This window comes from Nestor notabilis, unplaced genomic scaffold, assembly GCF_000696875.1.
Source record: "Nestor notabilis isolate BGI_N333 unplaced genomic scaffold, ASM69687v1 scaffold14176, whole genome shotgun sequence".
In the NCBI taxonomy this organism is placed as follows: Eukaryota; Metazoa; Chordata; class Aves; order Psittaciformes; family Psittacidae; genus Nestor; species Nestor notabilis.
Genome location: NW_009931567.1, coordinates 46,510 through 63,112, shown reverse-complemented (window position 1 = coordinate 63,112; position 16,603 = coordinate 46,510). Strand labels below are relative to the sequence as shown.

Sequence of the window (16,603 nt, the reverse complement as noted above, 5' to 3'; positions counted from 1 at the left end):
AGGAATGCTCAGGACACCAGGAAGCACACACCTTCATGTATTTAATTCCTATTAAGCTGCAGTGAATCTCTGAGAGGTGAACAGATGTGGCTTTGTGAAACATTCCAGTAAAGCAGTCTCAAAACAACAGCAGCTGAAGGCAGCCAGGCTCTGAAACACCCCTGTGCCTGCCTCCACGCAGGGCGGGCCGGTGCCAGCCAAGCTGGGTTTCATCTGGGTAATGCTAATTCACTAATTCTAATGTTATGTTTGAAGAGCAAACCTCATGCAGTAATGAAGGAAGAGTCATGACTGAACTTTTTGGGCTCCTGGCCCATGCCTGTGGCAGAGCTGGCAAAAACTCAGAGGAAAAATAACAGAAGCAAAGCATTTGGCCGGTGAAATAATAATGGGATACGGTTAACTATGAAATGAAGGTATAGAAACGGTCTGTCAATTATACTGGGGCTGCAATGACCACTTCCCAGGGCTCAATCAGAATGCAAGTCTAGACTCCTGCCAAACATCACATGCTAATGTGGGGGAGAGTGGTCAGGTTTCCTGTTTCAGCTCTGCTGTCCTGGTGCAGGGAAGATCCACAGCTCTACAAGTCTGATGTTAGTGAAGAGGAAGAGAAAAAGAAACAGAACATAACACCCCGCTGCCAGATGAAGCGAACATACTTGCTTTCATTTGCACTCCTGGTCCTTTCTGAGCTTTGCCTTACTCTATAAATGGTTGAAGTGATCTAAACAGTATTTTTCACATATTAAACTCTAATCAGAGTGCCTAAGAGACTCCTCATTCAGCCAATGATGAGCCTGGCTTCATGGTATTAGTCCACCCTGTAATTTTCTAGCTTCAGTTTCCAACTTGCAACCTCACTGTGAGCACTGTTGCACGAAGGCAACTTAACACTTGGTTAATGTGCCCCTGAGCTACCCAGAAGGCTTCTCAGTTTCTCTTGCTCATAGGTGACCCTGGTGGTGTCCCAGCCTGCAGGTACCTGGCTTTCCCAGTGTCTTATATTGTCACATCATGATGTTCCCCGCGATGATTTGCTTTTCCCACCTCAGGCTTTGCTTATCTCAGCCCCAATCCCAAAGCAGAAAATACTTGTAGATGAAGCAGACAACCACTGCAGCCCAGGTTTTCTGCACAGCCCCAGTGCAGAATCATCTGGTGGTAACGCATTCTCTGTGCCTCGCTCTCCTCACTCGTGGCATTGAGCTTGTCTGGGATGTGAGCTGGGTTTCCTGCAGGATCAGTCCCTCCCAGGCTCTCTGAACACTTGAATCGGAGGAGCTAAACCCCAGGGAAGTGTGGTACAACTCACCCCATTTTGTTTTCAAAACATCCCAAAGGAAAAAGGAACGGACTCCCCAAATAACCCAACCCTTGTGTAATTGCACTGTCCACATCCCCTTTGGTGTTGCTACCAAACAGCTCTGAGAAGGTCACTTTAAACACAGAGCTCTTCTCTCTGAGGCTCCCTATGTGTTCCCATTGTAAAGCCGCATCTGAACTGACACTGTAAGTACTGTGGGGACATCACAGGGCTGGTAAGGACAAAAAGCCACAACATTTGGGATCCTAGAGCTGCTTTCTGAGACCCTCGTGTTCCCATGAGTCGACTCCAAGATTGATTTGGTCTTGTTATGAAGAGAAAAACCAGAAACTGGATCTGAAGCCAAATGCATGTCCAAATTGGTGATTTTGAACTGGGCGTTCAGCTAGCAAGAATCAGTCAAACTCATGAACCAGGTCAAAGCAAATGCATCTCTTTGCTCATATCACATCTCTCTGCACTTCCAGAGCTGGGTTTGGGGAAAAACAAAACCAATCAAACACTTGCAGAAGTTTCTGAAAGATCTGTGGTCTTTTCTGTTCTCTGAAGCACTTCCTTTAAAATGGGTTTTGGAAAAAGAAAGCGTATTGGCGAGGCAGGAGAAAATCTGCTCTCAGGGGGCCTGATTCTTATTTCACCTTATTTTCATAGCAGTATATCACAAGTGATATCATAGGTACTACTCCTGGTTTACACTAAGTCAGGTGGTCAGGTTGATAGCCCTCAGCAGCAGCAGCAAGAGACCCTGGAAATGTTGGGAATTAATCAGACTGTTGGGTGCTCCTCTGAAGCCAAAGCCAGTGGCAAAATCAGAGGTGGAATCAGGCTGAAAGCAGAGCAAGTTCTGGGTTCTCCCCAGATCTGAGCATGATGGAGTCTGAGCTGCAGATCCTGCCCCTCTACTTGCTATGTGCTGAGGTCCTCTTCAGGACAAAGGAAGGAGCCTTTCACCACTGAATGCTAATTAGGTAATTTTTCAAGTGTAACTGGTAGCATCAGAAAGTACATCCAAGGGTAATTAGTTCACATGTCTGATTATAACAGAGATGAGTTTGGCTCCATTGAGAATCGGCGCTTTGAGAAGCTTTCTAACTGTATGCTGAACCTTTGCCCTGCTTCAATTTATTATAGATGTCATGAGGAGAAGAGCTGGACAGCAAAACCCCAGCCCTGTGTGTGTGCAGAGGCCACGTGAAGCAGCAGTGAGCAGAGCCCTTCGGTGTAGGAGGAGACCAGCGTACCTGTGATCCTGTGCAGTGTACTTGAGTAGCTCTGCGAGCTGCAGGGGGTATTTGCAGATCTTCTGCACTGGTGTCAGAAGGAAACCATCTATGGCAATATCAATCATCTGCTGCAACAGACGACACGCTTCGAAGAAATGCTGGTACCTGCTGTCTTTCATCAGCTTGGAAAGCTCCATGCATGCATCCAAATGGTTGTTACAGTACTCCGAATAGATCCAGAAGCCATCTTGCTGTGAGAGGCAGGAGAAGGATACACACAGAGGAGGGTACATGTCAGACAAGTGCTGTGAGCAGTCAATCACCCGGATTGCCAACAAGAACGTGTTACAACTGAAGAAGAAAGAACATCCTAAGCAGGAGGAGGAAGGGCTGATCCTAGAGGACTTCTCTGCTGCATGGTTGCTCTGGGGAAAAGGGAAGCAGAGAGGGACCTGCCTACTGATGTATGGCTGAGGTCTCTGTAGGTACAGGCTGTGTTCACGTGAAGCCCTCTGCAGTGTTCTGGGTGTTCTCGGTGTCGAATTGTGTGGTGGGGTTGTCTTCATAAAAGACAACCTTATAGAAGGTTATGGTAGAACAAAGCAGAGCTCTGGCCTTCAGCAGTACAAGACCAGAACCTTGTTAGTTCTACATCCCTTTCCCTGAAAGATCATGAAGCACCTGGCAAGTGTTTAGGAGCTGGGTATATTTGAAACTGCCTTTACCACCAGGGAACTCGAGGCACTAACCACTGTGCTGCAGCTGACCAGCAACCCTTATTTCACAGTCCCATAAAAGCCTTCCTAGAGTAACAGAGCCTGGTTTCTCTCCCATCCTCACAGCTGACCAAGAGCTGACACCCTTCTCTCTCTGAAGCAGATGAGAAGCAAGACGCTTTGCAGATCCATATAACAGGATCTTAATGTCCTCATCCCTCAGTGTCCCCAAATGGCTAAACAGGGATCATCTATCAGGAATTCATTAGCCAGCTTTCAGCCCCTGTCTGATGACAGAGAAGTGTCAGATATTGCTCTGAATAACCACAGTAATTCTTACTATTGTCACTCTACATGAACTGACAGCACAGCCTCAAGACATGAAATTTCAGCTACTGATTCTCACCAAGATTTCTTACATCTTTTCTGCACAGAGGTGGAACATGATGCTGCTTGGGAAGCAAGCAGCAGAGATTGCAGGCTCTGATAATGATGAGCAATGTTAATGCCATCATGCAACTTGCTTTTCAATTAGAAGATCAGTGGTGTTTCAGAGACGCTGTGAACCTGTTCAGGGATGCCCTGCTGAAGTTTCAGGAATGTCTATCAGAAATTTCCCTGATAAGAAGTGAACTCTTGCCAGTTGAGCCCTGGCTGTAAGTAACGAGGTAGCACAGTGCAGGATCTGCCTCCCAGGCTGGAGCACCTCAGAGCTGAGCTCTGGTAACAGCACTTCATTCTCCCTAAAGGAAAGTCTGGAACTGCAGGACTGTAATTCTCTTGACATTTCCTGGCATATTTACAGCACTGGTCAATTTATCAGCTCCTGCAGTATGTTGCTTGTGGAACAGTACAATGGGCTGGGCCAAAGCCTCCAGGACGATGTGGTCAGTTAAACCATCCTGTTCAGTGTGCGCTTAGCGTGAGCGAGTGAGTACCTGCTGCACCTCCTCACCCAGCCCAACAGCTCTGCAGCGGAAGGCAACTGAAGCTCTGAGGGGTTTTCGTCCCCTGCAAGTGCATCTCAGTGCCACAGTGAACAGCCCAGGCATTTGCTCTCCTCTGCTTTTTCTGTGTAACACACAAGTATGGCCTCCTTATACTCCTCTGGACTCTCTTACCTCTTCCAACCTTCTGGCCATCCGTGACCTGATTAGGCTGGCCTGTGAGTGGGTTTAAGTCATACTCTAAAGAGTAAAAGAAGGTGGGGAGTAAGTGAGGGACACCATGCCTGAACATGATTAAGGGTGGATGTGAAAAGGTGTTGGGATTCAAATGTTCTAGGGGTTATTCATCTATCTGCTTCACTTCAAATTCTCCCTTCTCTGCATCTCATGAAGTAGATGGAGGGCTGTGGAGTAGTCCCTGCTATGTAACCAGAACAGCATTGATGCACAAGTCATTCTGAGTGGTTCCTGCCTCCTGACTCTTCCTGCTGCTCCCCGTTTACACCTTCCATCTCCCCCAGCCAACCTGCCCAATTCACTCACGTGCTCAAGGAAACACGGTCCGATTTCGCTGAGATGGGGGTCCTCGTTGTTGTACTGTTTCTCCAGGTCCCGGACAAAACCCATCTGGAATCTGTAGATATCTTCAATGTTGCCAAAGATGATTTTTAGCTGTTCATCACTGAACATATCCCTCCTCTTCCGGCACTGCTTTAAGTAACCCTGTAAGGAGTAAGAAAGAACAACCCATAAAATAACCCAAACACACTGAGGCTGCTCCCAGATCACTCTTGAGGAAGCAGCAACTAAAACCAAGAAGATGGCTCTGAAAACAAAAACCACTGCTATGACATGAGAGTCCCATCAACTCCTGTTATGAGTAAGCACGCAATACACAAAACCTGCCTTGAGACACTACGAGTCCTGTTTTTGGTACACAACATCTCCTTTGCAAGTTCTACTGCAACCTACAGCAGACCCACAGCACTGCTCTTGCCAAGGACGCACCAGACCCAGTATGCACAGAGCTTCACAGCCTGGGTTGGACTCGATGATCTTGAGGGTCTTTTCCAACCTAAACAGTTCTGTGATTCTGTAATCATGCTGAGAAACACTCTATTGCCCAGAGAAGCTGTGGCTGCCCCATCCCTGGCAGTGTTCAAGGCCAGGTTGGACACAGGGGCTTGGAGCAACCTGCTCTAGTGGAAGCTGTCCCTGCCCATGGCAGGGGTTGGAACTGGAGGAGCTTTAAGGTCTCTTCAACCCAACCAGGCTGGGATTCTATTAATGTGTGACTGTCTATTAACGTCCCTTGGTGCAGGAAGCAGGTATGGAGGGTTCTCCATCCTCACTGTTTCCGCACCCAGTAAAATGCTGAAGGAAAACACTCCTGAAGTTATTCCCTGACTTGGGAGGCAACAGGGTTTATCCCCCCAACTATTCATCTTCCTGAGTCCGAGACCAAAGCAGGAGGGCTGTTGTCCTGTGTGATGGTCGGGAAGCCCAAAGGCGATGCAGTAGCTTGGGTAGGAGTTCTGGCTTGCCCAGGCAAGGGAGGCCACTGGGAGCAGCCCAAGCTGCTGATCAATGCCACGTAGAAGGAAGCAGCAGCATTGCTGTGCCCTGCATTCCAGTAGTGCAGATACTCCAAACAGTGCAAAACGAGAGGGGATTTTTCTCCTGTTGTTTCAACAATCGTCTTTCACTGCTTTTCTTCCTTTTTCCAGTAGGACAGAAGGAAAGGCTTTGTATCCTTCTCTGTACACAGCAGGCTCCCTTACTGAGTCTACACACGTTAAAGTCAAGTGGAGAAAGAGGGAGGAAGAACCAGGATGTGGAGAATTTCAGTAAATTCTCCAGAATCACAGAATGAACCTGCAGGAGGTTTGGAAACAATTCAGATCTCCTGCACGGACACAGTGTCCAGAGCAGTAATAAACATCCTCCTTGCTGCTTCTCCACCAGCCCACGAAGCCCACTGAGCCTGAGCTCAGCTGGACACCACACAAACACAAACTGGTAGGCGAGCTCTGCTCTCAAGATCTCCTGACCCAAAAAGACTGAAGAGATCAATCTTCTGGCAAAAAGGGTAACACACCGAGTTGTGCCTGTCTCCTGTTGTGCTGACCCTGCCTCACCCATCAACTCACCACTTCAGCTTAAAGCTCATCCAGTTCCAACCCCTGCCACGGGCAGGGACACCTTCCACTAGAGCAGGTTGCTCCAAGCCCCTGTGTCCAACCTGGCCTTGAACACTGCCAGGGATGGGGCAGCCACAGCTTCTCTGGGCACCCTGTGCCAGCGCCTCAGCACCCTCACAGGGAAGAGCTTCTGCCTCAGAGCTCATCTCAATCTCCCCTCTGGCAGGTTCAAGCCATTCCCCTTGTCCTGTCCCTACAGGCCCTTGTCCAAAGCCCCTCTCCAGGTTTCTTGTAGCCCCCTTAGGCACTGAAGCTGCTTTAAGATCTCCCCAGAGCTTCCTCTTCTCCAGGCTGAACCAGCCCAGCTCTCTCAGCCTGTCTTCACAGGAGAGATGCTCCAACCCTTAGAGCATCTTCAAGGACTTCAATCATGAGGACTTCTTCAAACACACTTGCCTGAAGCACATGTGGTTGAGCTGAGAGGGTGACACATGGAGGCTCTGGGTGTCTGGGCTGAATTTCTGGCTCTGTCACTGACACTGAGTAAACCACTTCATCCCCCCTGTGCTTCACCTGCCTGCACCATCTAGACTGGAAACTTTGCAAGGCCAAATATCAGATGCTGGCCTGGTCTGGACTGTGGCCTCTTGACTGAAGAGAAATAACAAGGGGGACTCATGAGATGACTTTGGCTGCCTTTATTATATAGGAAGAGAGAAAGAAATGAAGAGAAAAAATGCCAACAGCTCCAGTTGAAGGCTATATTTGGGCACTCTAGATGCTTAGTCACACAGAGGAACCGCCAGCTGGTGACATGCAGCTGCTGGGCCACAATGCAAACTATTGGAACACTATAATAAACTCTCCTTCAGCCTCACCATGTGGTTCCTGGGAGGGAGAACTTCACAGAGATGAATGGGAAATGCAACTTTGGCCGACCTGGCAAAGAACCAACCTCTGTGATGTCCAGCTTTGCTAGAAGGATGCCACTACCCTGAATTTCCTGGCTTTTTCAGCTGAGAAGCTTGGGTTGTGGAGTACCTTCTGCATGTACTAAATCTAGGTCTCTCTTCTTCCAGGAGCTCCTTGATGACTCACTTCCCTGGGTTTCCCCTCTCATTTTTCAAGGCCAGGAGGAATGGGAGCAGCCTGGTTCCCACGTTGCAGGACAAATACGGATTCAAACCAGCAAGGAACAATACGGAATGTCTTTTCCATGCTGCTTTTCATGTTTACCTGCTTATCTCAGATAAAACCCAAAGAAAGCAGATGTGCAGCTGCCCCTGGGGCCAGGCTCCTTCCGACACTGGCTTTGGAGCCAGCAGCACTGAGTGAGCGCCGCGAGGTGTTTGTGTTGCACCTTTGCCCTGCTGCAGGCTGCCTGCAAGGCAGCTTCCCCCCTCTCCCACTGCTCTCTGAACTTGCTCCCTGCATGGTTTAGGGGAACATCTTTCAGCCCTGGGGTTGCTATTGGCTGCACGTACTGTCTTGAACATTCCCTGTCCTCCCTGTGCTGGTTCATTGCTTCACCCGAGCCACGTGCTTTGGAGAAGCTGAAGCAGCACATTTCTGAACAGGCACCTATAAAACCACAGCAAAAAGAAAAGAGAAGAGCACACAGAGTTCCCAGGTCTTATCCTCTATCCAGCTTGTGGGTTTGGAAGGTTGGTTTCCAGCAAAAGCCAGCAAAGGGGAGACTGAAGATTTATATAGAACAGGCAGCAAGAGCCAGCTAGAAGGCTGCTGCAGAGTTTTTCCAGTAAATTTACTTCTGTTACATAAAACAATGTCATCTTCCTTCTGCTCATCCCGTCAGGTTTGCTCAGAGAAGGGATAACTGACTGATGAGCAGATGTTGGAGAGCATTTTGCTCAATGAAAACCTAAAAATAGCTGTCAAACTGTCTCTCTTTAAAGTACTTTTCCATGTAGCCCCTGAAGTACAGGCCAAAGTTGGAAAGTATTTGCAGGAGGTTAAGTGCTAAGTTTTCTTCACCCCACAGTGGGTTTAGAGACAGTCAGGAGAGGTGGCCAATCCAGCCATCATCTTCTTGTCCAGCTGAGAGCAAAGTGAAGGAGAGAATGAGGAGATGATAGCCACTGCAGGCTCTAACTGCAAAGGCAGCTGTGATGATACTCCAGTTTACTGCCATCTCTGAGCCAATTTGGGGATGTCTACACTGCCCTGCAGATCACCCCTCAGTTTGGACCAGCAGCACCATTTGGGCTATAAAACCACTGCTCTCTAGAGCAGTGCTCACAGCACCCAGGTAAGCACTGTGCCGATATGCACATACCAGAAACAAGCAGAAGAACAAAGCTGAGTCTGTTTGGATTGAAAAAGCCAACTAAAGCCATGCCTGGTCCCAGGCAGTCAGGACTCTAAAGCACTTGTTCAAATACTGATCTAGAGCAAGCACTGAATGTCAGGCGCTGTGACTGCACTGGGGCCCACCTAAAACATAAACTGGAGTCCAGCAGGAACACAAGCCTGTTCCTCTAAAGGGCAAGAAGCAGCCAGCTCCAAAACACAAAACCAGGGTGTGCACAAGCAGGCAGTGAAAAACACCTACAAATAGCACACTGGGAAATAGATCTATGGAGTGGATCTATCCCCACCCATCCAGAGAGCCTCCTGCAGTCCCTAACCATTCTAGGATTCTATGATTTTCCTAAGCTCTAAGCCTAAAATTCCTATTGCTGGATATTTCCTTAAGGATAAATCCTTTTTTCTTTCTTTCCTTCTTGGCTGTGTTTCAGAATATGGATCCATCCACTCCTGATAATGCAACCCAGGGAACACTCCACATTTTATCCTTAATAAGAATCTTCACAGAACTCTTTCACCAAGCAGCAGTCAGGGCCTTTGTGCTCTGAGCCAGGACACAGCAGCAGCACTGGTCAGGGCAGTGGCTTTGTGTGACAGGGAGGTCCCCTCCAAGCCAGCTGCTTCCTGCAGGTCTTGGCTTGCACAGGTCATTTCATTCTGGTGCTGGCGAGCTCATGAGCTCCTCACTTGGCAGAACTACGGGGATTATGAATAATAACATGGTCTATAATAATATAGTAGCAGGTAGTGGAAATACATCTTGAAGCAGAGAAGAGCAATTGGAGGGCTCTTAATCACCTAGCAAGGGCTGCGTCCTCTGGTAACATCTTTAGGTGCCTCACTGGTATTGGGATTTGTTATTCATTGTAGCTCAGCAATAAGAGTGTAACTGCTCACTGCTAAACCCAGCACTAAATCAGGCTCAGCCTTCACCACCCAGCCAGAACTCCTCTTTCATCCCCTCCAATACGTCATATTGCTGCTGTTTGTCCTGACACCTTATAATAAAGAGCAGAGGGAAGAGGGGAATTTGCCGCCGTCACCAGCACTTGTTGGGTGTCCACTTGTTCCTCAGCACAAGCAACGCCTGCACACACCTCCCTCCAGCAGCACGGGGAGCAGCTCAAACCAGCCCCTGCCTCCCCACCTCCAGCCCCTCTCCTCTCATGCACAAACAGAAACAGTCTCGTCATGCAATGCTGAAGTGCCTGGGCTGACTGAGCTGTCTCCCAGCCTTCTCAAGGCAAACGGATTGCTCTGATTAAACTGAGCACAATGAGGCTCTCTCCAGCAAGGGACAGCCCCTCACTCTGCAGATGAGATAGTCCATGTCAATCCTCTGCCTTCTTTAAGAGAAGCAGCTGAATCATTTCCTGGTGCTCTGCCTGGAGGTAAGATTTATCCCCTCAATGTTATTTTGCATCATAGAGAGTAAAGAACGAGCCTTAAGAGATCTCTTTCCTATCTGGGACATATCATTAGGTGCTATAAATCAGTGCTGCCCCACAGTCATCACTGAAGCTACACCTACCTCTGCCTCCTGAGAATCTGATTTGGTAAAATCAGATTGACATGGCTGGGAAATGCATGTTAAGGTTTATTTATCATAGAATAGTTTAGGTTGGAAAGGACCTGAAGCTCATCTAGTTCCAACCCCCCTGCCATGAGCAGGGACACCTCATAGAAGGGTTAGAGTTGGAAGGGACCTTACTTAGTTTTTCATCAGGAAAGAGCAAATGCAGGAAAAGAAACAACATGTGGAAAAGTTCCTGCAGTTCTTCCCTTCCTCAGTGCAAAGCCCTCTGACGGAAATAGCACAGTGAAATTAAGCTCATTTGTTTCCAAACTGAAATCCCAAGACTCTTCCATCTTTGAGAAGCGTCACAGATGCTTTTTGGACGGCTGCTTTGCCTCGTCAGTAGGGAAGCAGCAGTATGAAGGGAGGAAGAAGACATGTTTCTAAGCAGAATTCCCAAGGGGCTTCACCACATTGACTCTGCAAAGACCGGGCACAGGCTCACTAAATCCCAGACATTCAGAGGGATGAGCTGAAAGCCACAGGCTTTAGTGCTAGTGCTAACAAACTTCTGCCTTTAGTGATAAATGTATCCCCTGCACAGGATGCCCAAGTTGTCCTGCAACACTGTGCATTCCGCTTCCTGAACACCCAGCACCACATGCACTGTGCTTTGGGCTCAGCTCATGGCACTAATTCTGTACACTGCAGGACAGTAAGGGGTGGCAGAGGTTAACTGAGGAAGAACCAAGTTGAGGATGCATTGTGTCAGTTACCAGAGCTCATTTGCTTGCTGTTCCCCTTACACGGGATAAAACATACTTCATTTCCTATGGTGAGAACATTTTGCTCTCAGTCTCACCATAAGAAAAGGCAAATGGGGGCCATCCTGAGGCAGGGGAAATTGTGAACCCAGTATGAAAGACACAGATGAAATGGGTAACTGATTGGTTTAATTACAGCCTCATTTCCTCAATCACAAGTTCAAAAGTAGATGGCATTAGGTTTTAATTAAGAGGACTGCTCGAAGGAACTCAACCTCATCACTGTTTAGCCAAAGAGGTATGGAAAACTGGTCAGAAAATTGTATTTTTAGTTAATACAACCTCAGGGTAATGATCAGATCCAGCATATCAATCCTTACTGACAGACACTGCTCCTTCTGTTAGACACAGCACTCAAACCCACTGCACCTTTTCCCCTCATCGCCCAAGGACAAGCCCAGACCACAGCTGTCAAGAGCCCACCCCACGTCCTGCTGCAGTAGCCCAGCTCCATGACCCCCATGTACCTCGCAGATGTCCTTGAGGTGCTTGATGTAGTGGCGCTCCGTGCTCATGATTTCATTGATGACGTTGGCTCTCATCTGGTCTCGGTTCTGAACGGTCCTGCCGAGACACAGGCAGTCGGCGCTTGGATCCAAGTGGCCATTCTGCACGTCGCTGGTTCCCTCCTCCACTCCATCTTCCTGGTTTACCCATAGCTGTGAGGGGAAGAAGGGAGAGAAACAGGCTTAAAGCATCAGGAAGCCAACGAGTGAAAGCAGGCTGGGTCTTGGGCTGCAAGCCATGGGGAGATACTGGACCAACTTCCTCCTTAGAGTGATGCTCTTGTCAGCAGCTTTCAGCCCAGACAGTCCCTTTTCAATTACGGGGCAACCAGCCCCCAGTGGTTCCCCGCACACTGCCAAGCCCCCCTTCTAAGCAAAGGGATTTCAAGTGTTGGCAGTTTTGGTCCCAAATATAAAATAATCATGTGAAATGTAACTGGACTGTTGGATGCTGTCAAGTGCTCTGAGCCAGGATGGACATAGATAAAACAGAGCAACCACAGGAAATGGCAGTTACTGGGGTACAGCCCTGCTTGGCCAGTTCCCACACATCACCAGCTGGGGTCTGTCCAAACAGGAGGAAACCTCTGGGGGGAGGGATAAGCCCTTTGCACTTTACAGGTGCACCTCAGAAGGTCCAGATGCGCCTGGTTCAGAACCTGCAGGAACGTGTCCGGCAGCCCAGGCTGACCGGGTTGTGGCACTGCTGTTTCTGTAAACCTCCCAGGCCAGGATTTGTGAATGAGCATTGATTTTCATTTCACAGCAGCTTTCCTCATCATTTCACATGAAGAGCCTTTCCACTCGGGCAAATGCCCAATCTCAGCATCCTGAGGTGGTGATCCCTGAACCACACAGAGATCAGAGCGGCTGAACAAGCCTCCTCAGACCTGGGGGCTGAGGGCAGCTGTGGATGGGGTGCAAGCACCCCTGGGCACTGAACACTCTAAAGTGGAACAAATTCCCCCCAAATCCCTGAAAAGGACCAGTACGTTTTCAGCACACTGCACTTTCTTTCCATCACCAAACAAAACCCACAACATTGAACGTGTAAACTAAGAGAGAACTTGGATTTATAAAGCTCAACCTCCTGAAGTCAAGTGATCATGAGAGAAAATTCCATTTTCATTTACAAAATAAAGCAGGACAGATCTAATACCAGTAGAGGGAAAAGCTTGAAAGCAGGAATCCTACAGGCTTGGGAACTCGAAGGCAAATAGCAAGTTTGCAAACGCTCATGAATTTTGAAACCCTCAGAATTTGCTTTGCCTTTTGTGCGCTGCAGGAACACTCCCCGCTGCCACATCTGGGAATCTCGGGAGACCTGCTTATTTCCTTAATGAAATTTTCGCTCCTTCCTGCTAGGATTCATGTTCCCAAAAGGAAAAAAACCCCACAGTTCTAATCGAGACGACTTCTACTTTAGATTAAAAACATGCAGCAATTTTATCAGCAGCAGAGGACGCCGAACGCGCTTCGTCCCCGCACTCTGCAGCCTCAGCCGCTGAAAGGATTAATCCCACTGCGCTGCTCAAACACTCCTGCTTCCTGTCTTAACCTCTGAAGTTCCACCTAATTCAAGCGAGGATCGTTCTTCCAGGGGATCACTTGCAGTCTGGACCATGACTCACAGAGATGAGGTATCTTGGCAGCTCTGCTGCTGACCCTGGGCCAATCACTTCAACTGGTGGAGGCTCTCTGCATCTCTAAAGGGATAATCCACCTTACCAGTGACATTTGTCATGAATATTTTTGAGGCTGACAGACTTTATGTTCAAGTGGAGGGCACAGAAAGTTCATGCACACCCTGAAATACGGACTTGGACGAATCACTTTGAGCTCATCAAACTCTTGCACTCATAACAGGAAGTTCTTCCCTGTGAGGGTGCTGAGGCGCTGGCACAGGGTGCCCAGAGAAGCTGTGGCTGCCCCATCCCTGGCAGTGTTCAAGGCCAGGTTGGACACAGGGGCTTGGAGCAACCTGCTCTAGTGGAAGGTGTCCCTGCCCGTGGCAGGGGTTGGAGCTGGAGGAGCTTTAAGGTCCCTTCCAACCCAAACCATTCCATGATTCCATGATCCATAAGCAATAATTTGGCCAGAGAGACCTTTGATGCGATACAGTACAAGTTGGGTTTGCAACTTCAGCTCTCAAATCCTCTTGTGCCTGTGCTGGGAAGGAGCTGGGCTGCTCTGGGGCAAGGGAAGGCTGCACCTTAAGTGTTAATGTGTCCTCTGACCCAACGCCACCACCCCGGGCCAGATCCTCTCTGCTTCACTGCCCTGCTCGCTCAAACCACAAGGGTGGTGTGCTGCAGGCGACAGGAAGGTGGAAGAGGCAAACTGGGGGTGACACTGGTTTTTCCCAGTAACATTAAATGTCATATTTAGTTGATTCAGACAATGCTGCAAAGGTTCCTATTTTAGCCCAGTCCACAGTTACCTGTAAGTAGGGTGTTCACTACGCTGGACGGGGCTTGGAGCAACCATCTAGTTGGTCTAGTGGAAGGTGTCCCTGCCCATGGCAGAGGGTTAGGACTGGATGAGCTTTAAGGTCCCCTCCAACCCAAACCATTCTATGATATAAAATCTGTAGAAATGTGATTTATCAACTTGCAGCTATCCCCAAATGGTGCATAAAATCACCAAATGGCACCGTTCCAACATGAGCTGACCTGTAATTATTATATATTTAGACTGCTGAATGCACACACTGTATATAGAGGACATTTTACTTGAATAGGCTCTGAGGGCTGACAGTCTCATAATAATCACAAAGCATGATAAAACAAACATTTTACCAGCCATCTGGATTATTAATCTCCTTCCACTGGATATTCACAAGGACAAAACTAGCAGATAATGTGCCATTCTGGATTCCAGCTCACAATTAAATCAGGTGGCAGATTAATGATACAGGCAGATCCTTCCAGAGAGCTGCTGCCATTCCACTGAATCTCTGCTCACCACCAACTTTGTAACAGATACCAGTGTGAGCAGCTCAACCTTCACCAAAACCTGGTTCCAAACAGTGGTCACTCCAGGAACCCTGCAGAAACAACCTGCAGCACAAAGCCTTGGGACTGGTTTACCCACCAAACCACCCCTGCTCAGCAGAGCCACCCCATGAGCCGCAGGGTTTGTCCCCTCTCCCTTTGTCTGGTGGTTCTCTGGTGCTGTGCCCTTGCTCTCAGCCACATGCACTGTTTTATATGCATGCTCTGTTGGACTCTGCACTGGATTAAAAAGATCACTTGCTTATTTGCAAGCAAGTAGGGCTCATGGTGCAGAGCTTTGCATAAGTAAAACATCATCCGTCTCCGTGTCTCTCCAGTGATCCAGCACAGCCTCTCTCTGCCCTCGGGAGGAAGCACAGCCTGTCCTGGGCTCTACAAACGCCCAAGGGCAGATGCTTCCCTTTCCCTGTCTTCAGAGAGGAGGTGAGGACCTGGCACAGGGATGCTGCCCATTCTCCAGCAGCTGCCCCGGCCAGTCCCGGCCTCGCTGCCCTTCTGTGCGCCCTTTCCATGGGGAAGTGTGGGACTGTGGCTGGGATGCCATTTGCAGCAAAACACAGACCATCGACCCCTGTATCCTCTTCCAGGAGAAGTAACAGGACATTTGGCAGAAGGAAAGGCAGCTGAAGCAAGGAGATTTTCCCTCCTGGGGTCCTACCACTATTTTCTCCTACAGCCTGAACTTCTCTCTCTGTAATCTGGCTCCAGCCTCACTGTCCTTCACTTCCCTCCAGTTCACAGGGTCTTCGATACCTTCTCTGTCCTTCCCACAACGCCCCAGCTTCAGCAAACCCACTTCCAGATCTTCCTTTCCCCTCTAAAACTCTTCACTCCCAGCGTCAGGAAGTTCCCTTTATCTGAGGTGGGAAACACCCTTCACTCCTTTCTGGAAGAGGAGAAAACAGGGACTCTATAGGGACAGCTTCACACTCTGCACCTGTGAAAGGTGAACACAAACAGCTCCAAAGAACTTGACCTGTGTTTACTCCCCCTTTCCTGCAGTTTAAATGTACGGGCTCCCATGGGCTGGAGCTCCACCATGTAGTAAAACTTCCTTGCAAGAAACTGGATGTTCTACACTGTATCCACCAAAACACCTGAGTTAGGGCTCAGCCCTCCCCGTCTCCTAAAACCCCAAAGCCCCCACTGTGTGATGCTACATATGATGCACAACAGGGAAGAGCAGAAGCTCAGCAGCTCCTGCAGAACCTCACCAGAGGAAAGATCTTCCTTCATGGCCAGTTTAGGAGACAACAGGGAACGGGGCTGTGAGACTGGTACCAAGTTTGCCTGCTTCAAAGAATGGCCTCAAACCGCTGGTTCTGTACCCACAGCCAGCCCGTATGGGGAAGGGCCCCAGTGCCAGCACTCGAACCTTTGGGGATCTGGTGCACACTGAGCTGAGTGACATGAGCTGTCACGATAACGGCATCTGCAATTAGCCCATCTGGATGCTAAAATGCTGCTTGACTTTAAACCCCCAACACAAACCCCTGTTTGTCTGCAGCACATCCTGGCTTGCTGCTCTGCTGCGGGCGATACCTCCACCAGCAGCTATTTTTATGCTGGATTTGCCACAGGAGAATAAAATCTCCTTTGGAAGGCAGTGACTGCAGCAGACACTGCAGCACACACTGTCCTGCTTTGTCCCACAGGTGACGGCCACTTCAGCCCATCCTCTCTTCTCTGGAAAACCTCACCTTGATGCCGCTGCCACTGGCGCTCAGTAGATGCAGTGACTGCGGTGATGGACAAGCAGATGAGTGATGCGCTGTTGTATCAAGATCCTTATGTATGCAGTGTTTTTAAAGGCAAAAAAGGCCTTTTTTTGCCTTGCTGATGGGCAGCAAGATGTGGCTGGATCTCAGAGCTACTCCTGCAATACAGAGCAGTCAGCTCCTACAAATAACAGCTAATGCCACCTACCCGGTAAAATGCACGAGCTGCTAGGCACCAAGGCAAGACTCTGGGGTTAGAGTCTGCTTCTAAACAGTGCCTTAAATGCTTACACCAATCCATCCAGCACTTCTCCTTTAGCAGCAGAAAATAAAGTGGGTCAAA

At 48.9% G+C, this 16,603-nt stretch overlaps 1 protein-coding gene across 1 annotated transcript in view; it reads right to left on the bottom strand.

Annotated features, from left to right (window-relative positions):
* ARHGEF9 (Cdc42 guanine nucleotide exchange factor (GEF) 9) overlaps positions 1-16,603 on the bottom strand; it is a 51,320-nt gene that overhangs the window by 30,033 nt on the left and 4,684 nt on the right. The window contains exons 2-4 of the mRNA XM_010015979.1: positions 11,490-11,681; positions 4,757-4,936; positions 2,569-2,801 (exon numbers count right to left, since the gene is read on the bottom strand). Coding sequence (XP_010014281.1) covers positions 2,569-2,801; positions 4,757-4,936; positions 11,490-11,681 — 605 coding nt within the window. The remainder of the gene's footprint in view (positions 1-2,568; positions 2,802-4,756; positions 4,937-11,489; positions 11,682-16,603) is intronic.